The sequence below is a fragment of the Theobroma cacao genome, chromosome 8, assembly GCF_053813885.1.
Source record: "Theobroma cacao isolate CCN51 chromosome 8, ASM5381388v1, whole genome shotgun sequence".
In the NCBI taxonomy this organism is placed as follows: Eukaryota; Viridiplantae; Streptophyta; class Magnoliopsida; order Malvales; family Malvaceae; genus Theobroma; species Theobroma cacao.
In genome coordinates this window covers 6,274,101-6,300,757 of record NC_142646.1, presented here as the reverse complement: position 1 = coordinate 6,300,757, position 26,657 = coordinate 6,274,101, and the positions used below count along the sequence as shown (strand labels likewise).

Here is a 26,657-nt window from a genome sequence, read left to right as displayed (position 1 = left end):
AGAATATGACTAGAGTGAAGAGCCATTGTAGCAGCTGCTGGCCTTCATGAGAGAAAATGACATGATATACACCTAAAAATCATGATGCAAGCTGAACAAATGAAATTAAACTGAATAAATTACTTCTTAAATTTATGTGCCATGGATAATAGAACAGCAAATTTGAATACATATGTGAGTGGGAAATGACATACGGGTAATATTACCAGCTGTACAGCTTTCCCTTGCTCCTCGCCACTGCCCTTCGGTAGGTAGTTCACACACTTTACATCACTAGCAAACAAATTTTACAGCAAAGTTTTACATGAATTGCTACTAGCAACAACAGCTGCATATAAAGGCTAAAGAATGCAGCAACGATGCGACCCTGATTCAACTGCTGGAAAAATTAAGAGGATTTCAGTGCAGCAAGTGAAGTGTCGATGAACGGCAAGATTAGAAACTACATCTCTATATAGCCTATGTTATTTAATTATATTAATTTGACCTATGGCTGCATGGTCAATTCGAATTGTTCTCTGCGTTTAAGATTTCTAATGTTTTCAGAGCATAAAATCTCTTTTATCTTTGCAGAAGCGAAGTACTTCACAAAATTAAAGTCAGGCGTTCTTTAGACATAAGGAAGTGAATCTGTATCAGATATGACGTTATAGTAGCCACGAGATGGCGGTCTTATTCGACAGATTAACACAGTGTATACATCATATTGAATGCATAGAATGAAATCATTGAAATAAACATAAGACAATTCTAATTACCAGGAGAAGCACCAATTCTGTCACTCCGAGGATTAATTCTCTGATACCGTCGACGAAAAGGCCACAAATTACTAGCCATCTGCCTAAGCCTCCAACATCTTCTGCCATCTCTGGAAGAAACCTCGGGCGAACCTTCAGGTTCGAACAAATACTCACTGCTAGAAGGTTCATCACTACTGATCGGTAACTCCTGGCGGCAAACAGGGCAGGAATTGTGAAGCCTTAGCCAAGGCACGATGCAATCACTATGGTATATATGGTTACAAGGCAACTCCCTTGCCTCTCCACCAACCTTGAATTCCTCCTTACAAACTGGACATTGCGAGTCATTACTTAAGTGCGTGTCCGTGATCTTCACGGTTGGAATTGCATCGATTGTTGACTCTGGAGCTGGGGGTGCACCTGGCTGGTCATTTTGTGTTATTTGCTCAATCAACTCATTCAGTCCTTGTCCTAAAAAGAAGTTTCTTGGATCAAGACCAGGGCGTACAGGGTTTTCTTCTGGCAAAGTTGGTTCCGCAGTGCCTGGACGAAAAGGACCCATGGGTCTAACAATAATCCAAGTCCTAGGACGACGAGGTAGAGCATCATGTTCTGCTTCTCTATGATCACTTCCATCAGAACTACGGCTTCTACGCCTATGAAGACGCTCTGGGGGCCTATTTCCAGGTTCAGAGTCTAGTAAATTGCTCCGACGCATGAGCCAAGGCCAGCCTCGAGGTTCTTGGTTATCAGAATGATTACGATTGAATAGCCTGATTGGAGGAGGATCCAGGATGAGAGAGAGTGCTTCAAGCAGGCGGGCTTCAGGGGAGGGATCAAAAGCAGTGAAATCAACAACCATTCTTGGCCTGTTGATTTCCATCTCACAAACGAACTGCCCAAAACATCGAGGGCAGATAATCTCTGAAGGATTTGTAGAGGCAATCCGGACAGCTTGATGGCAATTATAGCACCAGTAAAGCTGGTAGTTTCTCTCTGGGGCTGCTCCATTGGTGCCATTGACCCTTGCTCTAGGTGGGCTTAGAGACATGATCTTCTTCTTGGTTTTCAGACGTTTTTTTTTTTTTTTTTGGTCTTAAATTTGGTTAATAAATCATTATAATGGAAACAACATAACATATATATACATGTACCAAGATAAGCGGAAAAGTATGGCTTTCTGGGGTTGCATAAAGCAATTCTGTCTTTCTGGGTTTTCGTATTCCTTTGTAAGTAATATTTATATGTAAAGATGCTGGTTTGGCTTGCCAGTTTCCAGGCATTTTCCTTTCACACTGTTGTCGCCCATGGCAAGGAAAGGATGAGAAAGGTTTTGTGCAAAGGGATTTTATAATTGGGAGGTTTTCAGGCCCTTTCTTTCCAAAATTTTGAATTGCCAGGGAATTTAATGGTTAACTTTCCCGTGAACAGACGTTAGTATCTAGGCTTTTGGACTATAAAATTGCCATTCGGAATTCTGCGACACCAAATTATGCCAGAAGTAAGACTTATTAATTAACACTCCTGACCCTATATTTCTTTTATAAAAAGGAATCAAAATACAAAACGATAAACTCTAGCCTCCACATCATCCTGCAGCAACTAACAATTTAGTTAATCTTGGAGGAGCCAAAAGTAACGTTTGTCCCGTTTTGGCCACAAATTCCACCCTCACCCATGGATTCTATTCGCTGAATTCTTTTTGTTTGATTTCATTTAATTTTCTCATAATTATATCAAATGTTTGACAATATTAGTAAGGGAAATTTAGTTTTAATACACGGAGGGCAATCTTCCATAAAAACATGAAAAGCCCAAACTGATAAAAGCAAATCTTGCTGGGTGATGTGCTGCCTTCTTCGACTCTCACAAAAGCTATAACCAAAACCCAGGCCCGTTTCTGTATAATTCTGTCGCCGGCCACAACATCTGTTGCACGTTGGGCCGAAGTCTAGATTTGTGTACACTTACTATTATCCCATAATTGGCACACAGACACCCCCACCAAATCCAATCCTTTTCTCAACTTTTCACCTTTTATCGGATATGGGTAGCATAACAAGCCTTTAAATACATCGGTTGACAAGAAGTAAAGCAGCCTTTGGTTTTACCTAACACCAAGGTATACTTAGTCTCAAGGACATGTCTTCCAAGTAACATTACCTGGCCCGAGTTTCATTTGATAATATCTGCCCAAATTCAAACTTAAAAAGTGGGGTAACATCCGAACAAGAACCAATCAACCGGCAAGTCCCATGGGGCAGGCTTTTACCTAACACCATAAGTTATTGTGGCCACCCATCTCCCTAAATTAAATAATTCAAGCCTTTTCTGCGTCCGAGCAAGATTTGCTCCTCGTCAAAATGATCTCCAACAAGTATAAATAATAAGTATGATGGACTAAAATAATCAGTCAAGGCTACCATATAAATTACCTCTTTAAGTGTATGATTGCATTATGACATGATTACGTTCGTATTTTTAATTCCCTTCACATAATTTATTCCTCTCCTAGCTACACATATAATGTTTGATTACCTTAATCTAAATTATTATACTCTTTCCATCCTAATTAGTGATGATTGTTCAAATTCCCAGGCCACATCTACAAAATATAAAATAAAAATTAGGAGAAAGCAAAAGAAATCACCTTTCATGTGTAATATTGTAGTAAGTTATTATGGACTATGGAGTTACATTACATTAATATATGCTTTGCAATAATCCATGTTGCAAAGTTATATAAATTAAGAGAGATACCATTAGTGTAAAGTTATATCAATAAAAACTTTGTGTTTTCCTTTTTCCTATGGGATTTGGAACAACTGAAAGCTAGCTTTATGTTCAAAGTATTTATGATTCCAAGAAATTATTCAAAGAAGGATATTGTCAAGTGTTAGGTGAACCGTTGATCACCCTCCTCCAGTCCTCCTATACCCCCTTAAATCCATTGTTAACTGTAAAAATGTAGTTGGCATTTCATATAGTTTAAGAGGGGTATAAAATTAGGTGAAAAGAGAGAACAATTTCCATGTGATCTTACAGTGGATCACTGATAGAAAATGTTTTCTTGTCAGATCAGAGGAGGGAAAATGGGAGAGATGATGATGAAGAAGGAGTAATAATGGTAATATAAGCAGGCGTCGAAGAATAAATGTTGAGTACTTGATTTTTATTGATTGAGGGTCCCCTCTAAGCAAATACAATTCCTCCCCACCCACCCACTTTGATCCTTCACAATGAATTTACTATTGCAAGTGTTGTTGAGTAAACAATAAGGATTAAAGGGAAAAGCTAAGCATCAAGTGCTTCAATTATCTATAATTATGCTCTTCCATTTTGCACCGTGCATGCTTCTTTACCTTTTTTTTCCCTTAAATTATTATATGCTGCTGAAAAGCGTAAGTAAATTATTCGAATTAATCCATTTAATCGTATGAACGAAAAGAAGAATTTATTTCATATTACGCAACCAATTAAGACATTCAAAAAATTTTTTTGATATATCATTTTCTACAACATTTATGAACAAATCATATTCCATCCATGATTAAGTCATTTGTTGCATTGATTAAATCCTAAAATGAGCTAAAACAAACTACCTCTGTGGACTTTGGTTAAAGCTTTGATTAAAGATTTTATCAACTGGTTGATCCTCGTGTAAGAAGAGTTTCTTTCCTACTTTTGTCTTCCATTTTTGTAGAGAATATATAAAGCCCTATTAATTGAAACTACATCCTACAAAAAAAAAAAAAAATAGCCCTTTTAAGCATCCGCCCACAAAATATAGAGGAGAGACCCCTCCAAAACCATAAGAAATATTGCCAGAAACATTCCTCTTACAAGATCTAGAAAATTTTTTCCATATTATAACATGTGAAATTAACGTAATATTGACGTAAATTACATAATTATTCACTATGACATATCAATATATCACGTAATAAAAATTGATAAGTAATATTTTGATTAAACGCTAATTATTCAACCATTAAATCATAAAAATTTATTTGATTTAAAATAAAATATAAAAATTAAATTAAATATAATAAAAAGATAAGTATTTATTTAATTTTTTTAATTTATACCTTTTTTTTCTCTTTGGGTTCTTATCACAACATTGAATATTAATCTCTACATTCCTCGAGGGACAGGCAAAATAAAAAGAAACTTTTTTGTCCAAGAAACACGAAATGACAAAAAAAAAAACTGAAATTAATTTTGATTTAACACAGACCGACCATTTTTTCATATTATCTTCCAAAACGACTGCTACTTAATTAGTTTGACAAAAGACTTGGAGCTCATAAATGATGTTTGAGTCATCACAGGCGCTGTGTGGTTCGAATAAAAATTGAAGGTCAACGGTTTGGTATTTAAATTTGGACTTTGAGATTATTTTATTGAGTCATTTAATCATACGGTTGTGCTAATTAATTAGAAAATGATATTTTGCAAATATTTCATAATTTTGTGGCCCTCAAGAAATTAAAAAAAAAAAGGGAGTTGGGGGACCAAAGAAAATTCATAAAGAATAAAATTATATATCTACACGGATGTTACAGGGTCATGTTTTCAATTCAATCCAAAAAACATATTATTGTTTCAATTCAAACCAAAAAACATATTTATTAAGTGGATTCACTCTATATGTAGAGACATAAATGAAGGTTTGAATCTACTCTAATAGCAATTGTTACGAAATCAGTTGTCATGATTCACGTTTTCAATCCAAAAAACATGTCAATTACATAACTCAAGACTTACTCATCTTTTATTGATGTGAAATCCGTGATAAATACACTTACATAACTCTGAATAAGAAAAAAAAAGATTTTATCAAACAATAATAATTAATTAATTAAATTGTTCAAAATGACATCATTTTCACTTGTAAATTTAACTTGTAATCATATATTTTAATGATCCGATTTCATTTATTTTTTATACACATCATCAATAAATTAGGGTTTTTCTTTAATTATCAATATCATTTATTGTTTATACACACCATCAATAAGTTAATTAGGGTTCTTTTAATTACTTAAACAAACTATAAAGAATGCATTACCATGAAAGGCAAAGGGAAGATATTTTCTGATGTAAATCTTAAGCAATGGCTCACCCTTCAAAAGGATTTTAAGGTGGAGGAAATTGCTGGGACAGTCGTATCTGATGACTGACCCCATCAACAAACCTCCACATTATTTAGTGCCAATTTTTGGGGTTTAAAAGTCAATAAAGAAGACTGGATTAGGTGACTAAACTAATTCACAGGTTCTATAATTACAAGGTAGAGCCCCAAGAAAGAGACCACTATAAATTTAAAAGAGAAGGGGAGGCAGAAGATAGCTTTGTAACATCATCACAAGCTCCAAGCTTTCACTATCAAATTGGACTTTCGTAGGATTCAAAGCTCTTTCCTTTGTAGTTGTGTGGTCATTTAAATGCCCAGCCACATAGCACGGAAAAAGGGTATGAAACAAAGTCAAATCAAGGTGCCTGTATGGAAACCGCCTAAGCATTTCGAAAACTTTGACAGATTACACACCACTGCTTTAAGGCAACTCTAGAAAATGACAAGTTCATGACAAATTTTTAGTGCTTTTGTTACTTATCTGCTATTCTATTTTCACATTATTCTATTTCGCAATTCAAATGTTTTATTGATGTTTGAATGTTTAATAATTTTTTTTACTTTTTTTCAAGAAAATGTAATTTTTTTCTAAATTGAAGTAAAAAAGTTGTTGCCAATAATCAATGGTACATCTTTTAAAGCAAAAGCAAATGCCAATACATACTCTCTCAACAGAGTAGTATTAAACATGGACCTTTGAAAAGTTAAAGCAAAAGAGTCATTGTCCAGTAGAGATTAGAGAGTCTAAGTAGTAAGTAATGCTTTTTGTACAGAACATAGCATTTAATTGGTTCACTAGCCATTGAAATATGATGGATCAGAGCTAGGGTTTCTTTTATTTTTATTTGATTCTATTTTTCTTGTTTCCTTTTCTTTATTTAAAGTTTTGGGACATAAGAAATAGCAGCTCCAAATGCTATAAAGTGCAACTATATCTAGTTCTGGAATTTTGTCAATTTGACCTTTTATGCTGTCACATTCAGACCCTTTCCCATTTGCTTCCCTACTTCAGTTCATGAAAACAGTAATTTCCTTCCACGTAAGAGCACATCGAATGATAGTAGTTTATTTCTTTTTTTATCACATTGAGTGAATTTTGATAATTACGTAAAATTTATAAATAAAAGATTATATATTTGGGTTTTTTCTTTAATGACAAAGTACAAACCCACGTTTATTTCAGTTAAAAAAGGGACTCTTTCTCCACTTTTGACGTAATTAATAGTTAATTAATCAAGTTAAAAATTGAACTCGAAAAATAAAGGGAACATAAACTTTTTCCATCAAAAGTTATTGTAGAACTATAACAGGTAATTTTTCCCATGTCATGAACTCTGGTCTGTCACTCTCATGTCAAGTTAGAAGCTAGAAAAGATTAATTATAAGTTGAAATAAAAAAAAAAAAATCGAAGAGCCTATCTTTTGCAAAGGCTTTTAGCTAGAATTTGCTTGAAACCTAACGAATTGCTTTCTTCCCCTGCTCTCTACATTTTGCTCTATCTTTGATCTTTAGAGAAGAATATCGACAAAAGCACTTCAATGAAGCAATAACTCTTTTTAAGATGTATAGGTTCCATATTGGGTTTCAGCTCGATCAAGACATCATTTTTGTTTCTTTCTTCCATTTTTCTCATAGTTCATTGAGACTTTTGCCAACTTTGATGGCGTTAAAGCACTGAAATCAAAAGAGATCGGTACTTTCCTGTACTGGTTATCAATTAAGTGCTAATCAGTCACCAAAAAGCATATGTGGCTAGGGCGGTCAGTGCCCACATTTTTTTTTTTGTAGGAAAAAGCAAGCCTTTCCAGGAAAATAAAACCTACTCCAATCTCACTTTTCTCGTAAGGGTAAACTGAATATGGTGGAGAGGAGAAGAAACAACTTGACATTATGATTCATGGGGGTTGTTCTGGATTCTGTATTCTGGTACCCAGCTTAGCTAATTCAGGAACCCACTACCAGCTGGCTTGTAAAAGGTCCAATCCTTATCATCATGATTGATTGGATTGCAAGCAAAGCGAGAGAAGCTGAATTTGGTTATTCTACCATTGTTTTTTTTTTTTTAATTTTTCTTCTGTATTTGGAATTCTATAATAGAAATGCCAGATGGCCCATACCATGTTGCAGACACAAAAGCAAAGGCGGTTTGGCTTTCTTTTGTATGTTCAACATCCGTTGTCATGATGTGTCACGGTGCTACTTGCAGGAACATTGCTGCTTTGATTTTTTTATTTTTGTTTTAGGTTTCGTTTTTGGCCTTTAAAAATTCGACACATATTCAAGCTCAATAAATCCAAACCCCTTTTGAGTGAAAAAATCTGAAAACACCTTTAGATTTTGATCCATTTTATAATTAACAAGAGGTTTATATTTGATGTATTTCTATATTATCATTTAATTACATAATATAATTTTACAAATATGAAAAGTAAAAAAATTTAAAATAAATATTTTTAAAAATTATTAATTAATAAAGTGACAATATTTTAATTTACTGATAGTTTATATAATTACAGTACATCAAATATAAGATGGTTAGAAAATTTTATTTCACTTATATTGACATAGAATTGGAAAGAAGGAACAAGCTCCACATGAGTTGTAGCAGGAGGGTTTTTGGCCTCATCTTTGAACTAAATTAATTAATAAATTAACTATTGATTTACTCATCCATGCTACAAGTACTAAAAGCAAATTAAAATTAAAAATAATACAAATAGAGAAAGGAACAACAGAGAAGAGAATAAAAAAAAATATGAAAATTCAACAACACTGAATGGGACATACACCGAAAATGACTCATTAAAGACATTTTAAAATGGATAGACAGACCGAACATGTCTCCCCCCATGTGTTTACTGTGTTTGAGATTTAAGGTAATTTTTTTTTTTCAATGAAGAAAGATTTTCTCCACAGTAATCTTTAAAGTTTTGCAAGTGATATCTTGTTTTTGTTGTGACACATTGTATAAGGGAAGAATGGCCTGCCTTGCAGCTTGCTGTGCAACAAAAACATTAAATGCGTAGCGGCTCCATGAAATTTGACCAGATCAAAGTTTGATAATAGGACAAAGCTCCCAAAATTACTTAATTTATGAGCCTCATACAGTGGTCAGAGCAATGTACCCTCCCAAGGTGACCTGCCATTACTAAAAAATATTAAATAAATCAACCAATAATCATTTTCAAAAATGGGATTTTATTGTAGGGACATGCTAAACGACATCATACACACAAACGAGAATAATCTTAATGTAATCCTCTCCTCCTTTCCTCTCTCTCTCTTGACTGTTTAAATGAAATTATTACCCATTAGACTCTAGCTCATTAGCATGCCTGGGAAAGGGCTGTCAGTCTGGGGGCTGAGGTAATCTTGAAAGGATTAGTCAAAACAAAGCACAAACCATTTCATCACATAACCCCAAAAAAGAAAATCTCATAAAGCTTTTTTCTTCGTGAACATGCATGTGGAGTGGTTGGAAGTTTAAGCAAAAGGAGGGGAGGAGTTTGAATCTTATCTAGGTAACAACCAAAGTTGAGAGAAGCAAGAAAAAGAATCTGCATCGATAGATTTGAAAAATCAAATAAAAAGAAGAAAGAAAGAGTTGTTTCTTTTGTCCCCTTTATATAAAATTTGATAGAACAGAGATTGTGGATCCAGTATGCATGAAAAGTTGTATTAGTTTTCTTTTTTTTTGTTTTGCTTTTATATTTATATATAACACTAAGACAAGAACCCCCACCACACCCCTTCATGTGCTGGTAGGAGATCGAATAACGTCTATCCCAACATTATCCTACATGGAGGGTGAAAGGCACATGGCTTCTTATCATTAGTTTAATGAAATATCAGCATCCAGGTTGAGTTTTAAGTCTTTAATCTAAACATAAAAGCTTGTCACTTCGTGTTTCTGGGGACAAAACAAGACGGCCAAGTTTTTGTTTTAGGAATTTAAAGCTTATCACTGTTTTGAGATGTTTAGGATGCATATTTGGAAAGGTGGTAATTGACTAATGGGTTTGGCAAAGTGTTATGGCGCCCAGATCTTTCCCATCTTGTCGACATTCCATGACATGGGCACGTATGTTGTTCGTACACAAACAGCGATAGCAAATGCCTACCATCTGCATTGTTAACCATAAACTATAAACGGAATGATATCAAGACCCTTTGTCGGAATATCTGGATTGAAAAGCTATCAGTTTCCAGGGAAAGCTTAGAAAGGACATCCAAGATGAATTTTCACCTCAAATATGGATTTCAGGAGATTTTTATCTTAGATTTCTTGTTTTCTGTAAACGCCATCTTCTTCTTTTGAAACACGTAGCCATCAGCCAGTACCAGAAAGAAGAGATGACGTCCAAAATTTGCAGAAACAGACATTCAAATTTTTAGTCGGTCGATGTTATTGATCATAACCATTATACGAGAGACAGGCTGGGATCAAACCAATAATCTCATTACTGCGGGGAAATGCAAAATAATGGAGCCAGTTCAATCAGCCCCACATACATAAAAAAAAAGCTTATCTAGAAAAGGATGGACATGTAAAGGAAAAGACACACCTGCTGAAAACTGACCTTCCATTGATATACAAGAGTTATTTACAAGTTACAGTGTGATCAATGAAACCTCAAACATAATCTCTCAACCTCCAATGAGCTTTTGCTCACCAGGGTGACCTCTTCGAGTACATAAAATTAGTTTTAAAAAAAAAATTTACATTTTCAAGCACTGCTAATCACTTAAACATCTGTATCACAAAATTTGCCATCCATCTGGTTCTGAACAGCTCTGACCGCAGCGACCCTAGCAGCAGCTGCTGCCCTATTTGCAGCCAGAACTGCCTTATTCACTGGTTCATCCAACCGACGAAGGTTAATAGCATTCGCTGCTGTTTTTCTAGCAGCCTGCAGACCCAAAAAATTATCACAAGAAATTAAGGAACAGAGCACCAGTTTTTATGGCCTATTAAGAAAGAAGGTAAATACATTAAAGAAGCCATCTAAATCAAATAAAATACCTGAACTGCTCGAAGGACTGCATCAGTTAGAGGGGGTAGAGGGGTTTTAAGGGTGCCGGCGTCCCACTCACCACATCTTATGTCACCACTCCGGAAAGTATACATGCCGTACCCTTGCTTTCGACCTTCATGCCACGATCCCTCGTAACAGTGGCCGTTAGCAAAGTGATAAACACCAAATCCATGCATTTTGTCTCCAAAATATTCTCCACCATATTTGTCCCCGTTCCTACAACACCAATATCAAATTTATAAAGATCACAATTACGTATCTTTAATAGAATAGAAATGATTTACCTAAACCTAGAAAATCCAAATTATACTCCCTTAATAAAAAATAAATTTCACAATGAATATAAAGGAAGATATTCGATAGAAGAACAATAACCTACACAAAGTATTGAACATTCATAAAGGAAATTAATTTTCTCTCTGTGCTTTTATTCATTGAATCCAAAGACAGAAAGGATCCATGACCAATCATCAGGCAGCATTAACCATATTTCTGAGTGAAGACTTCTGAGTGAAGACTTCAATGTAAAAAATACAATTGAATTTGGGAAAGCTACTGGAAAAGTTAAATGCAACTGAATTGAGCTGGATATATACTGAACTCATCATAATTCTGAAAGTAGAAAAGGTAAAATTATATTAAAAGAAAAAAAAAACAACTGCAAAATAATAAAGTAAAAGTTCAATAACTCTCACAGTATATCTCCCTTCATACCAAACTTGAAGATTTAAAAATAAACGCCAAACATTAATGGTGAAGATTTAAAAATAAACACTCAACACATCTATGGAAACAGAGCAAAGCTCTGAGTCAAAAGTGCAATATAAGACCACAATGCCGTTCTCCTTAAAATCAATCATGAATATTTAATGGTGAAACTTTAAAAGAAACTAATAACATAAATTTAAGAAATTCAACCCATAAAGCTAAATAAAAAATCCACCTTTCACTCAAAGTTCACCATCCCAGAAGAAAGAAAAAAAGTTAAGGCCCAAGAATTTTTCATACCTGAAATGGTAGCAGCCAAGTCTATGTTTAACCCCAGACTTGAATTCCCCAATATAGCAACTTCCGTCAGCACAAGTCTGAACACCAACACCATGACTTTGCCCATTACACCATTCACCAGCATAAGAATCCCCTGTATAAAACCTATACACCCCAAATCCATGCCTTAAACCCTGTCTATATTGCCCTCTATATCTACTCCCTCTACTCCAACTCTCCACTCCGTACCCATCATATCTCCCTTCTACCCAATCCCCTTCATATCTCCCTTTCACAAAATAGTTATAGACCCCACTCCCGTTACATTTTCCCTTATGAAATTCACCTTCATAAAAATCGCCATTGCTATAAAACTCCACCCCTTCTCTCACAACAGGCAGAAGCCTTTCTTTTTCTTTGCTCTTGTTGTAGTTTTCGTTACATTGGTTTTCTCCAATGAACCATTGGACAGGCTTCGAATTGGCTCTTGAAAGGTGGAGTCTTTCTTTGAAACAAGCAATGCCTTGGTTGATTAAAGCTTTGTTTTTCGAAGCGAAAAAAAGGGTTATAGCGACGAAGATTAAGGCTAACAAGAGGTTTTCGGATGTGGGAATTTCTTCTCTTTTAAGATAAAAGCAAAAGAAGAAGATGAAAGAGAAAAAAGTGAAGAAAGAGATTGAGGCCATGGCGAAAACCGGGTTGAACCGGACCGGAATATTTCTCGGTGTCATAGACGATGATTTCTTTGGGGGCGGTTTCTTTTTTTTCTCGTCTTTGAGAAACGATTCTCGGTGGTGGTGGTGGTCGTCTTTTTCTTCTTGGTCTTTGATAAAGTCACCTTCGCTGATGGAAGACAGACTCTGGATGGATGATCGGACGGTTGGTGATGAACGGAGCAACGACGACTGGGTTCGTGTTAGCTTCGCCTGGCTCTTTTGGCCCTCCATTCCTCTTCTTCTTTCCTTTTTTTTTTTCCTTGTTGGGTCCCACCCCAAAATTACGGGAACCGTCTGATTAAACTAACCTTACCAGCACTGATCTTTCCTGTACCGTGAGATTCTTATCACAACCGTTGTTCTTGATGCCGCCGGCGACATCTCAGGCAGCGCACGTTAAACCAGCGCCTGCTTCTAAACCGCGCACGTTAGCACTATCAGAGAAAGAGAGAGGGTATTTCTTTTAAAATTTTTCGAGGGTTTTTTGTTACTTCCTTTTTTTTTGTTTTGGGAGAGAAAAGAGAGAATCTGGAGACTCAGACTGGGCCCTTTCATATATATTTATGGTGTAATGGTGGAGGAAGGGTGTGGTGCAGATTCAACTTATGCCGTTGGATGGAGATCCGATGGCTGGGATGAATGGTGAGTTAATAGCCGTTGGATTGAAGTCGAAAGGCCCGGTCTTGACGGGAAGATGTAGTCGTCGGATCTATATTCGGACCCTTTTCGCTTTACTGTGGCAGGCAGGACCGGCATCTGCCATCAGCTGTTTTCACAAAGTTTTAGTTTTTTTTTTTGTTTTTTTTTTAACATTTTCATTGAGAAACGCTTCCCTATATCCCAATATTCCTAAATCAAACTACTCCATAGTCCCATCGTCGTTGACCTATATATGATTCGATGATTCACTTTTGGACGGTTGAGATCCGATGGGGTGTCACGTGGGCGATGGAAAGTGGGATTTCTCTTCGGAGTAATAAACCATAAACTACTCCTAATAATCAATTGGTGACATGAAGAAATTATAGAGTAAATTTTGGGTTTGATGCGGAATTATGATTGGAGATGGTAGATGAGGGAATTGAATTCCTTGAAGACTTGTTAATGCAAAAAAAGGAACTATGAACATATAACAGTTGGACCGCCCATGTTCATAGGAAAAATTGAGAACTAGGTCTTGTCATTGGAAATTTCTCAAGTCCGTACTGTTTTTTATTTGATGACAATTGCTATCTTTTTTGTCAGCTTATATGTTGTATTTGCAATTATTTTTGCATTTACTAATTAATCTGACATGTGTGAGATTTTCAAATGCATCAACTTTATTTGCCATAAAGAGAGGGGAAAAAACAAAAGGGAAACATATTCCTGATTTGCTTTATGCCATTTGATATGTTACCATGTTTACTAAATGGGTTTTCAGATCATTAGACTTCTAATAATCAATGCTACCGCTTCTTCAAATAGTTAAATATGAACTAACATCTTTGCATATATTTTACAGATAAATTTTTTTTTTTAAAAAAAAGCAGATCTTGGTTTTATACATCTTTGAATACATTGAACATGGTTTCTGTCAACTTTTGCAGGCTCCCACCTTGGAGGCTAACTTCAGTGAAATGATGTCACAAGCAACGAAGTGATCAAACCATCAGAAATTGTTTGGGGTAAAATGAATAAACTAATTAAATAATTTAATGCATGCAACATTGTTGTCAATAGTCAATATATTTATACTTTTCATAGCCGAAAAGCCGGTAGTGCAACTTGATTCTCCATCACCTACTATGTACTTTTGCCTTTGGACTATTGCCAATATTGATAGTAAGTAAATTGTGTAATAAAATATCCTGGATATGCTTCATTCCTCTCAGGGGTTTGAATGCCCAATCAATTTTTTTTTTTTTGGGGGATGGGGGTTGTTGTGGGGTTGGTGGGGGCTGAAAATAAGATCATTCATTCAACAAATTATGCAGACATACAAAGTAATTCCCGCTGGAGATGTTGTTTGAGATCTGCAAGGGGGTTACAAGATCCCACTTCCCATCTAGATTAGTAGATAAATCCCATTTAGCTATATTATGAGCCACATAGTTTTCATTTCTACTGATATACACACATGAAGTATTATTTCTATAAAGCTGAACATAGTGATCCAACTTCTCTTGAATGGGACAAAAAAACCTAATAAAATGGGCATCTTGCATCAGGTTTAATAATGGAAAGCAGAGAGACTGAGACTGAGTTGGTTAACACCATCACCCTTGCCCACAAGCCTTGCAAAGCTGCACCTTGCACCGAGACCAATTGGTTCTGCCAAAAGAGGATCACTGTCAAATAGGACAGCAGGTCGTGCGATTCTTTTCAATTTGCAAGAGACAGCACCATTAACCATGATGTACCAAGTGTTTTCCTTAGCTCATCGGGTCAAGAGAGCTAATATCTCCCCCGCATCTTCATCTATTCCAGCTCCTATACCCTGGAAAAAATTGGCATTAATATCTTCATAATTATCTTTCATCAAAGAATGAATCAAGGATGCTAAAAGCCTCCAGATCAAGTGCATGGTATCGGAAAAACATCAGTATTACGCTCAAGCCAAATAGCCTACACCGTAATACATTTCATAATATGCAAATCATGATTAGACCTCTTACACATATCCCTAAAGCAAACCATCTTAAGCCATTCAAGCATATTATGAACATTTAAATCAACATTTAAAGAAGTAAACCACACTCTGACACAAACGGGTACTTAATAAATAAATGATCAAGCGCCTCCTTTTGCATCTAGCATAACAGACACAAGAAGTCAATTCATGGCATACTGAAAGACGCAACATACATGCAACTTGCAATGACTTTGTAACACATTTCCATAAGTTTTGGTAGCAACTTGCTACTCTTGAAAGCTTTTTAAGCATTTGTTTCGAAATTGGTGTATTACCATAAGAATTTAAAAATTGGGGGCTGTACTTTCTCTTGTTCTGTTCTAGCCAATTGATATTTATCTTCATGAACACTTGAATAAATAGGTATATTACAAATAGTATCAACAACTTCATTAGGAACCCAGGATCCCAAAAACCCATTCTATCTATGTGGAAGCATGGCATTAGCAACCATAGAAAAGAAGATATTTCTTCCTCACCACTCATCACACTTTCCACCCCTGCTTGTTAAGATGATGATGAATACCTTGTGTAATTGATTAGCATTTGCTCTAAAAAATTCCATTCAACCCTTATCATATGTTTTACATATGTCCAATTTAAGAGCTAAAAGCTCATTCTTATCTCTCTTCTTCCAATAAATAATATGAATTTAATTTATTAACAAACAAAATATTATCATTAGAAACAGTTAAAATTAAACCTACTTTAAAAATAAAACATAATGAGAGATAAAACACACTATTTTTCCATATCCCAAAAACCTTGACAAAAGCTGACAGAAAAATCATCCCAATTAACTTGGGGACTAAATACTAATTACAACCTCTCCTTCTAGAAAGGAACAATTATCTTGTATCAATGATTACCCAAAATGCTTGGATCATGTGGATTAGTTGAAGAGAAGGTTTTAAATTAAGAAATTAAATACATGTTCCTCAATGGTATCCCAAGACCCATCCTCAACTTGTTCATAAAAGATCCGGAAAAAGAAAACATTGAATAATCTATTTCCTCGTTTTGATTAGGACGTAGTAGGCTTTAGGCTGCCCTCCTGGCATCAACTCTACTACCAGTAAAGAAAGGTTCATCATTTAAAAAGATGTAGTATACCTCCAAACTAAAGATTATCAAAGCCAATATCTGTACCAAAATTTTGCTTCTCGAAAAACCAAAAGAGATTTCGATATCATAAGCTCAAGAGATTAAGGAATTGTTTAGGTTATTAGGTAAGAAAAGAATGACCAATTTGTATAGCACAATCAGCTTCCTTTCTGTTTTTTTTTTTTTTTCCTTATGTTATATTCACAATCAATTAAGTTTCGGTATATATGAAAATAGTACATCCATAGAAGAAATAAATAAAATCAACATAAAATTGAACTAAATTCAAATATTGTAAGCCTTAAATCTGGGATTTAAAATTTTCAGAATTTCCTTTTTACTATCGAGACAAGTTCCTGTTCCTCAATCGATTTTCTAATTCCATTAGGAAGTTCAATGGAATCCAGAAAGACACATGACAACAAATTTTAGTTAATACTACTACCTAAATGCAAGTACCTGTAATTTTCACGTAGCTAGCACGCACTGACTCTGACTCTTACCAATTTTATTTGATCAATGGTGAAAGCTTTGCCAATTAACACAAAAGCTTGTCTCTAACTTGCTTAGAAATCATGGCAAATAAGATACTACACATATTAATTAGAATAGATTAGTAAGGTACTGCAATTGGATCACATCTTGTTTCTTGTTTTATTTCATATGAATTTTAACAGGTCATTTCAAGTTCAATTTAATCTCAAATGCTGAGATTGGATCTAAAAAATGAAGGGTAATGTGTCAAGTTTAGAGAAGGAACTTCTCATTATATACCCTTTACCAGTTTCTTGATTAATCTCAGAAGTTTTTGTTCATAATTTTCTCCATCGCAAAAAGGTTGTGATGCAAAACTACAAAGAATTTTCCTGGTGCTGCTGAACCTAAACTTGTCTATATATATAAATAAATCATCTAAATTTAAATATGATAAATCAGTATATCACTTAAACTCCTACAACATGCTCTGTCTCAGACAATAAATTGGACCCTTTTTTTTTTCTTTTTCGCTTTCCTACAAGCTTACTTCCCATATTTGCAAGATAGATGTAAAACAAGATAAGCAACATAAAATAAAGTTTGATGAATTGCTCTCTGTAGTACTCTAGTCACGATATATAGCAGCAAGCCCATCCTTCATTGTTAACTTGAGACAGTGACTTGACAGCTTTAAATTTGTACCTGCCTTCAATTTAATTTGCTCCTCCAAATAGTCAACCATGTTGTTGCAGCTAGCCTGCTTCCTATAGCAAATATCTGTTTCTGGCCTGCTAGCCGATACCATTGTCAAGTTCTTTAATGCAATCTTGTCATTGCTCAATCGTTTCTAGCAGAAACTGATAAGTCAGCTCACGGACAGTAAAATTACTTGTATTTATGCTGATTATAATAATTATTAGTTTATCAAATATAACAATTTTGCTTCATTACTGATAGGAGAACACAATGTAGATCTTTAACACTGTGGTGAGAAAATATAGTTAACAAGATCAGGATGACCTGTCAACAATATAGAAATATTTGATGCAATAATAAAACCCCACTGAGGTTTTTAATTCAACTCTGATTAATAGAGTACTTCATTTGCTGGTGAGCTTGACGGAGAGGATGTCAATTATTGATTGTGACTACAAACACCAACCAGGATGTACTAATCCGATGACTGGGTTAGACAATGAAGGGTATTTCTCCTCCCTTTTCTCTTAAATCCTCCGTTGTTGATGGACCTCAATTCTAGGTTCTTGGTACAATTACAACTAGCATTTAGCAAAAGATTTTACTGGCAAAAATTAGCTAAGACTTTCTACATATATACATATAGATATTGAATCATGACATTTATTTCATCATTTATCTCAAAATCTCACGCCCTTAATATCCCCCACACATCTTAATGCAAGAAGCTCAATGTTTGTATTTTTTATGGGATTTTAAACTGTGATGTGGACACTTGAAGGTTATTACTGTTACCCTTAATGCAAGAAGCTGATCAATAAACAAATTAATAAATGAAGAGACGCAATGTAAATTTGGGAATGGATATTGGAAAACAATCTCTTAATTATGTATAATGTAGCCTTACAACCCCTTACAGTAACAATTGCTCAGCATAAAAAATGCAAATAAAAGCTGAAGAGATGAAAGAAACCAATTCTTTTGAGGACCTTGCTAGACAGATTGAGCTCCAGTCCTGGATTGTTCTTGATTACCTTCTTCATTCTCCCCTGAAATCTCCTCTAACGATCTTCCCTTCGGCTCTGGCACTAAGAATGTTAAAACTAATCCAAAAACATTAATCACGCCTAGTACCATGAGAGAATTTCTCATTCCAATTCCAGCCGGAAAGCCTGGATCAGCCTTAGACTTGTCCTGATTCTGTGATGCATACAAGAAGCCAAAAGCCCCAACTATGGCACCAGCCTTCCCTGCAGCAGCAGAAATACCATGGCAGGTGGACCGGAACCTGGCTGGAAAGATCTCCGCTGGCACTACAAAAGTGGTACTATTGGGCCCAAAATTGGCAAAAAAGAATGTGAGTCCATACATTACAACAAAACCAATGTTGTTTTCTTTCAGAGTCCAGTGATGATAAGGAATGGCCAGTGCAAACATGAAGACAGTCATGAAGAAAAATCCAATCAATTGAATTGTGAAACGGCCAATGTAATCAATTAGGAGCACTGTGAACCAATATCCAGGAACTGTGCCGCAGAGTGCAATCAGTGTTTGAGCTCTAGCAATCTTGTATAGCTCGTCCAGTGCGCTCATGGTTTTAGCTGCTGGAAGCCAACCTACAGCACTAAAAATATCTTTTTGAAACAGATTCTGGCTATAGTAAGCAATATCTAACAAAAACCAAGTGCTTGCTGTCCCCAACAAGTGCAATCCATGTCGATGAAGAAATTCTTTCGAAAATAACCCGAAAGAGTTTCCTTTCTGAATAACCCTGTGCTCAGCCGTCTCCTTCTCTGCCTGCACTTCTACGTTCAGAACCTTTGATATATCTCCAAGAGCTTTCTCTTCATCTTTGGCAACTAAAGCAGTGTAACGAGGTGTCTCTGGCATCTTCATCCGCCAATAATATGTCAAAGCAGCTGGCAAAGCGCCAAACATGAGAATAATCCTCCATACATAGTCAGCTTGGGGCACGGTTGAACCAAGCGGATCCACTGAATAAGCTGGAGATTTGTAAATTGCCCGGAAGATTGATGTGACAACTATAGCCACAGATCCCCCAGCAAGAATCCCAAACCCTTGCATTGCAAAAACCGCTGCAATAAAAGCCCCGCGAGTTTTCTTGCTAGAATACTCGGCCATTATTGTAGCAGACAACGGATAGTCCCCTCCAATACCAAAACCAAGCCAAAACCTGAAAAAACACAGGGTTCCCATTACAGTCTTAGGAGAACTACCAAAAGAAAGGCCCGAGGCAACGGAACAGATCATCATAAGCATAAGGGTTATGCCGTAAACTCGTTTCCTTCCTAGCTTGTCACCGAGCCACCCGAAGAAAAGTTGTCCAGCTAGGGTTCCGCAAAGGGCAACCCCATTAACAGCAGCAGCTACGTTAGGCGGCAAAGTTCCAGGCTTTGGTGAGCCATCAACGTGGTAATATATCCGGCCAAGGAGCTTGGTGACCAGAGAGATGCAGAAAAGATCGTAGGCATCGGTGAAAAAACCCATGCCAGAAATTATCACCGCTTTGAAGTGGTATAGTTGAGTTTTTGCTGAGTCTAGCATGTTTAGAACCTCAAGCGGCTTATCTTTAGCCATTGTACAATTCTTAGGTTTTTTTTCTTCTTTTGCTCTTCTTTTGCTCTTGAAGTCTGCAAGCCCTGGCGAAGGAGGAGTACTGGACGCAAGAAGAGAGGTGGAGGTTTATATGTTTTTGCTGTGTTATGACAATTTTTTATTATAAATATGATTAAGATTATTTATTTTACAAATAGGAATTCTAATTGCATAGAATAACTTTCACTAAAAATATTATTTTGCAATGAATATTTAATAAAATTTAAATTATTGTTCATGTTAAAGACTCAGACACTTATGGGAATGTAGGAATATAACACGAACTGCCTCACAAAAGAATATCAGATACATAGAGGCAGGGTACAAGTCAAATTTATTAAACATATGAAACATCAAATGAAACATCTTTCTTATAATGCTATGATAATCTTTGTAATCAAGGCTCCAGAATTTGGAGAGAAATTTTTAAATGATAATAACTCGTTCACCCACCACGAGTAATATCTAAATATGCTTGTGGCACAAGAAATTTGGCATGAAGGAGAAATAACTAACGCGTTTCTTTGCCTAAATTTAATTGTTTTGGGTTAGTATCTTTCTCCTCTGGGACCATATATATTCCAACATCTGTTACCTCCACTTACTCCTAAAAACCAACCTGAAGGAGAGGAGAGAACGAGCACTTTGACATAAAAATCCCAAGAAAGAGTACTGCAGAAGAACATCTGTATAGAAGATCTGAAATTTTTTGTTAGTACAAGTAGTAGCAACAATGACAATGAAAGGAGAATTGAGGGAGCAGGATCTAAGCGAGATGGTTGTGACAACGTTGCATCCACTCTCACCAGCAATCATTTCTCGCCAGTCTACAATTAACATCGGTACCATTGGTCATGTGGCACGTGGCAAGTCCACCCTTGTCAAAGCAATATCCGTGGTCAAAACTGTTCGATTCAAAACCGAGCTCGAGCGTAACATCACCATCAAGCTTGGCTATGCTAATGCAAAGATTTACCAGTGCCAAGATAAAGAGTGCCCGCGACCCTTTTGCTTCAAGTCCTATGGCTGTAATAACGATGAAGATAGTCCTCTATATGTGATGCGCCTGGACATATTATAAATATCATAAGATGAAGCTGGTGAGGCATGTCTCGTTTGTGGATTGACTGGGACACGATATTTTGATGGCGACAATGCCTAATGGGGCTGCAATGATGGATGGAGCCTTGCTTCTGATCGCTGCCAATGAAGAATGTCCCCAACCTCAAAACTGTTGAACACCTAGTTGAGCTTGAAATTATGGGACTTAACGATATAATCATACTTCAGAACAAAGTTGATTGCGTTAAGGAAAATAAGGCTGTGAAGCAATTCGACAGTTTATTAAGGGAACTAGAGCTGAGGCTGCACCAATTGTGCCTATTTCTGCACAGCTCAACTGCAACATAGATTGTTGTGATTACATTGTTAATTCCTATTCCGTTAAGGGATTTTACCTCGGAACCAAAGATACTATACTCCGGTCTTTTGATGTCAACAAGCCAGCAGCAGGTATCGATGAACTAAAAGGTGGTGTTACAGGAAGAAGCTTGCTCAAGGGTCCTGAAGTTGAATCAACTAATTGAGATCCGTCCTGGGATCTTAATGGAAGATGATGATGGCAACTTAGGGTGCAGGCCGATCATTTCGAGGTTGGTTTCACTTTATGATGAGCAAAACAAGCTGGAGCTTGCTGTGCCTGTTATAAATTGGTGCGTCAGGTTCTTGCTGTGCCTGGAGCGATGCCTGATGTATATGGAAAAGTAGTGGTGAAATTCTCCCTCTTTCTAAGGCTTGTGGGCATTCGAGAGCAACAAAGGGTGACCCGGATGGAGGAGAGATGCTAATGTTAAACGTTAAATCGATGTCAACCAGGTCCAGAGTCGTTAAATGTACGAAACAGTACGGCAACATTGCAATTGAACAGTCCGGTGTGCAGCAGCATTGGGGGTGAAGGTTGCACTCAGGCGGATCAACAAGCATTGCCGGCTTATCGAATGGGACTGTATGCAAAGTGGAACCACCGTTTGAGCTTACAAATAGATGATGAGGAAGAGAAATCTTAACTTACCTTCAGCTGGGGTTGACATTTTTAGGTCCAATAAAATGCTTTTGTATTTACCTTTTTTATTTATGTGCAAAAGACATATTTATTCCTCAAGGTTTCTCTCTGTTTTCTTTAGCTACTAAGATTATGTTTCTCCTCTTGGTGTTCTTTGCTTGCCCGAATGATTAGTTTCAACCGATTCATTTAGGCACAGTAATAGAAGCAAAGGCTAAAATCATGAAGTTGCGCACATAAGTCAAGCAATTAACCAACCCGAATTAAAAAAAAAAAAAGGGAAATATGACTTTATTTTTTATTGCAAACAGTGCAGAAATACTCCTCGCTTGCCATATGATGGGCTTCAAGACTCAAACCCAATAGGTATTGCCAATATAACCTATATACATACATATATATATATATATATAGAGAGAGAGAGAGAGAGAGAGAGAGAGAATAAAAACAAGGAAAGGAATAAATTTACTTTCTTTCTTTTTCTTTTTTTCTTGGCTAAGTACGAGAGAGAGAAAGATTAGCTAGTTGACAGTATTCAAATAGAACCTGCATACATGCATGAAAGAAAGAGAGAGGTTCAAGGGATTTCACTGAGCTCCAAATAGCTTTTCAGTACTTTAATATATATGTTTGGGCAGAAAAAATGGCGTGAATCTCATAGAGGAAGAAGATAAAGCATCGAAATGACCATAACAAGATACAACCGTTATTGGATGTTTCAGTAGAATTTCAATTCAATTATAAGTTAAACACAATCTAGTGCACACTCATTCATCAATCATCGTCATTGGTCAATGTTCACTAAGCTAAGGCCTCAGGGGTATTCTATTATTCAAATAAAATTTATAGGTTTGTTTTGAAATCATTACTCAACCTAAATTCAGATTGCTATGAAGGACAACAACTTCACTCAATCTCAAATCGGTAGTGTAACAAAGCCAAATCTAGTGACATACCTTAGCCAAAATAACCTAGTTCCACACCTTTTAATTACTTTTTCTTTAGCTTCTCCTTCATCCTCTCAACTGCAGACCTCAAAGTTTCTTCATCCTTGCAGAAGGTAAATCTCACCAAATTCTTTCCTTCTTCTGGGTTCAAGTAAAATACACTGGTAGGAATTGCCACGACTCCAACTTCCTTGATCAGATACTCACAAAATACAATATCATTCTCCAAACCAAATGGTGTGTGATCTACCACAACAAAGTATGTTCCACTCGATGGGAATACCTTAAAACCAACATCCTCCAACCCCTCTACCAAAATTGCCTTCTTTGCCATATAATCTCTCTTTAGCTCGACATAGTAGGAATCTGGAGCTCTAAGAGCGACTGCAGCCGCCCACTGCATTGGAGTGGAAGTAGCAAAAGTAAGGAATGAGTGTGCTTGCCGCACTCCCCAAGTCAAGTGTGGTGGAGCTATTGCCCACCCAATTTTCCACCCTGTTAGGGAGAATGTCTTCCCCAAAGAATTCATAGTTACTGTTCGCTCGTACATTCCAGGAAGGGATGCCATAGAAATGTGATCCATTTCGAAAGCCAATTTATCATAAACTTCATCAGTAAAAACCAATACATCGTTCTCAATGCAGAGCGATGCAATCATATCAAGTTCCTTGTGAGTAAACATCTTCCCAGTGGGATTATGTGGAGTGTTTATAAGAATGGCACGAGTATTCTTTGAAATACTGGACTTAAGCTCATCAATCGGAACAGCAAAATCAGGAGGGTGCAATGAGATGCACTTTATTTTGGCACCCGCCATGGACAGTGTTGCTTCATAAGAATCATAAAATGGAGCAAAGAGGATCACTTCATCACCTGGATTAATTAAGCCTAACATAGTTGCAGCAATGGCTTCTGTGCACCCTGAAGTAACCGTAACTTCCTTCTCAGGGTCAATCACAAGTCCAGTATCCTTCTTGAAGCGAGCAGCTATGGCATTGTTAAAGTCAGGAACTCCATATCCACGGGCATATTGGTTTTTCCCATCTTTGATGGCTTGAATTGCAGCGTCTTTTACAAAATCTGGACCATCAAAGTTGGGGAAGCCTTGGCCAAGGTTTATTGCTCCATGCTTGATAGCAAGCATACTCATCTGAGTAAAAATTGTAGTCTTGAACTTCTCCAATCGCTTTGCAACCTGACAAAATGTACAAGGTTACTAGACAAAAAAAAAAGAGATAAAACAGCCACACAATTGATTTTCTAACATAGGAAGGAAATTATGATTTATTCTTAAATTAAATCTGGGACTCAAGGAGAGGACCATTACTTTATGCCCCAAACTATTTAACCAAAGAATATATTGTTGCTTGAGCAGATCAATGTGTGGAGGAACACGAGGAACCATAAGCATACACTGACACTCAATAAATTCTCGAATCTCTATATCAAAATGGTGATAGATTCAAGACCAGATAAGACGGTTGCTTTCCCTATATTTATTGTACTAACAGGTGTCTGTATGAACTTAATACATCAACAGATTCCTGATGCTAGAAAGATTATGAAGTTTCCTGTTCTCCTGAGATTTTCTGTAATAAATTTAAAGGTCAATACATGACTGGAAGCTCGGATATGATTGCTAGTTTCTTAAAAAAAGCTATCTAAGGTGGGAACTGGCAATAATAATCAGGGGAAGGACAAGAACAAAATGCACTTTAGTAGTTGTATCCCACACTGCTCATTCCTCAAATCCGTAAAATCAAAAAGGCATGGCAACAGCAATCCCATTTTTTAATAATTTCAGAAATTTATCCTGACATCGGATTTTGACGACCATTTCCATGTAACATCAGAAAAACAACAAGATAGTGCTTTCAATTTGTTATTCTCACTAATTATTTCCTGAAACTCGTAAAGAATATCATAATATTCAGTTCACACAGTTAGAAGGTTAAAAGCAAGAAGTTTCGATATTCTCTAAATGCACCTCAACAAAAAAATTCCACTACAAAAATGCAGCAAAAAGAAAAAGTTCATAAAGAAACAAACTTTGGTCCAAATCATGATCAGACAAATGAATCATGCAAAAAGGATAGCCCCTTTCTTCAAAAGCCAAACCAAACCTATCAGAGAACAATAATATCCATAGAACCAAGTCAATCAACCACCACCTTAGAAATTATTATATCACCATCTGATAAAAAGGGCAATACCCAATTCACAAAAACCACAAAAATTTCCAATAACCAACAAAAAAAAAAAAAAAAAAGAAATGGTCTTTAGTGCTTACCTGTGACGGCTGCTGGGTGATTTGGGCAGGCCCGTCCTGAGTAGAAACAGGGCCTTTATGGTTGGAAGCTGTGGAAATGGTGGCCATGACAGATGGGCACTTGTTGATTCTCCTATTAGTGCTGAAGAAAGGAGAATCAGTACCCTTTCGAAAATGCTTTGAGGAAGTAAAGAATGTTGTTGGGAATTTAAAGGAAAGTGGTCTCAGCATTTCTGACTGTGTCCAGGTACATTGAGCCCGCATCAGGAATAGGGCTTTTTTTTTTTGAGTATTTGACTTTTTTTTTCAAAGGAAAGGGGTCTGCTGGAAACCTAGAAGTGAGTTTCGTTGGAGTAAGGGGAGAAAGCTTGAATGAATTTGCTCGAAGAATTGAACGTGAGATGAGACAGTGAGAAAATTGAGAGTTGGACCCCGTTTTTTGTGTGGTTCATGCCACTTTGAACCAGCGTTGACCGTCGGATCAAGATCAAATATGGTGTGCGTTTCATATTAACTATACAATTTTAGCCATTTATGCCCATCAATCGTAGCTCTACAACAAAAAGGGGCACTTATACAATTTCATTCTCTAATAATCTCTCTCCTTCCCTCTACATTTACATAAATTTGTACAATTTTCATTATACAATAATAATTAGAAATAGAGTTTTTTTGTTAAAAAAATTAAATATTAAAACAGTCATTAACTAATTGAAATCTCAATTATATATAAATACATAAATTTATATTTTCAATTCAAAAGATATTCTCCTCCACTTAATTGTATAATTACTTTTTCATTTATAACAAAAAGCGACTCACTTTAGATCGAGCTTATCTCGACTTTGATATATTTCACAAGGGTCTCATATCAACGAAGAATTTGATAGACTGTAATATTACTTATAACATGTTCACACTTTTAACTCCAAAAATATGAATATTAAGTGAAAAAAAATCTTTATTTATAAGCTCCATCTTATTGTTTAATAATATGAAATCTGTGACATGAACTCTCCAAGTGTATAATGCATTAGTAGTAGAAGGTGTTAATACTTTTTATTAAGGAGCCTAAATAAAACATAATACTATTTTATTTAATCATCTAATAACTTCCTTAAAGCTATAGTAAAATTATATGTTAAGTACTAGATAGTGACAATATTCTCTCAATAATTTAATTGAAAACTATCTT

The 26,657-nt window shown here is 36.1% G+C and overlaps 3 protein-coding genes and 2 pseudogenes across 5 annotated transcripts; 1 reads left to right on the top strand and 4 right to left on the bottom strand.

Moving 5' to 3' along the window:
• Window positions 1-114: 114 nt before the first annotated feature.
• LOC18592303 (RING/U-box superfamily protein) lies at window positions 115-2,151 on the bottom strand. Of its 3 annotated transcripts, none has more exons than XM_018126246.2 (2): window positions 759-2,151; window positions 115-379 (listed from the first exon to the last, which is right to left on the bottom strand). In XM_018126246.2, exons 1-2 carry the CDS (start codon window positions 1,789-1,791, stop codon window positions 342-344), a joined length of 1,071 nt encoding a protein of 356 aa, XP_017981735.2. In that variant the 5' UTR covers window positions 1,792-2,151; the 3' UTR covers window positions 115-341. The 3 variants fall into 3 exon arrangements, with proteins under 3 accessions (XP_017981735.2, XP_017981736.2, XP_017981737.2); XM_018126247.2 differs by having other exon boundaries at window positions 115-376; XM_018126248.2 differs by having other exon boundaries at window positions 115-273.
• Window positions 2,152-10,444: 8,293 nt separating this feature from the next.
• On the bottom strand, window positions 10,445-13,320 carry LOC18592302 (uncharacterized). The gene is made up of 3 exons (XM_007018946.3): window positions 11,923-13,320; window positions 10,902-11,130; window positions 10,445-10,788 (listed from the first exon to the last, which is right to left on the bottom strand). Exons 1-3 carry the CDS (start codon window positions 12,846-12,848, stop codon window positions 10,624-10,626), a joined length of 1,320 nt encoding a protein of 439 aa, XP_007019008.2. The 5' UTR covers window positions 12,849-13,320; the 3' UTR covers window positions 10,445-10,623.
• Window positions 13,321-18,561: 5,241 nt separating this feature from the next.
• Window positions 18,562-20,166, bottom strand: LOC18592301 (inorganic phosphate transporter 1-4 pseudogene; annotated as a pseudogene).
• Window positions 20,167-20,917: 751 nt separating this feature from the next.
• On the top strand, window positions 20,918-22,215 carry LOC18592300 (eukaryotic translation initiation factor 2 subunit gamma pseudogene; annotated as a pseudogene).
• A 737-nt stretch (window positions 22,216-22,952) lies between these two features.
• Window positions 22,953-25,902, bottom strand: LOC18592299 (Pyridoxal phosphate (PLP)-dependent transferases superfamily protein). Its single transcript, XM_007018941.3, has 2 exons — window positions 25,484-25,902; window positions 22,953-24,388 (listed from the first exon to the last, which is right to left on the bottom strand). Exons 1-2 carry the CDS (start codon window positions 25,724-25,726, stop codon window positions 23,237-23,239), a joined length of 1,395 nt encoding a protein of 464 aa, XP_007019003.2. The 5' UTR covers window positions 25,727-25,902; the 3' UTR covers window positions 22,953-23,236.
• Window positions 25,903-26,657: the final 755 nt, after the last annotated feature.

What these genes read in the sequence shown, in the direction of transcription:
- LOC18592302 (XM_007018946.3), bottom strand. Translation starts at nt 12,848, where the DNA reads ATGGAGGGCCAAAAGAGCCAGGCGAAGCTAACACGAACCCAGTCGTCG. An exon ending in CTTGGCTGCTACCATTTCAG is followed by an intron (nt 11,131 to 11,922) that starts GTATGAAAAATT and finishes TTGGTGTTGTAG; the next exon opens with GAACGGGGACAAATATGGTG. An exon ending in CAGTCCTTCGAGCAGTTCAG is followed by an intron (nt 10,789 to 10,901) that starts GTATTTTATTTG and finishes TTGGGTCTGCAG; the next exon opens with GCTGCTAGAAAAACAGCAGC.
- LOC18592303 (XM_018126246.2), bottom strand. Translation starts at nt 1,791, where the DNA reads ATGTCTCTAAGCCCACCTAGAGCAAGGGTCAATGGCACCAATGGAGCA. An exon ending in CAGAATTGGTGCTTCTCCTG is followed by an intron (nt 380 to 758) that starts GTAATTAGAATT and finishes TAATTTTTCCAG; the next exon opens with CAGTTGAATCAGGGTCGCAT.
- LOC18592299 (XM_007018941.3), bottom strand. Translation starts at nt 25,726, where the DNA reads ATGCGGGCTCAATGTACCTGGACACAGTCAGAAATGCTGAGACCACTT. An exon ending in TCACCCAGCAGCCGTCACAG is followed by an intron (nt 24,389 to 25,483) that starts GTAAGCACTAAA and finishes ACATTTTGTCAG; the next exon opens with GTTGCAAAGCGATTGGAGAA.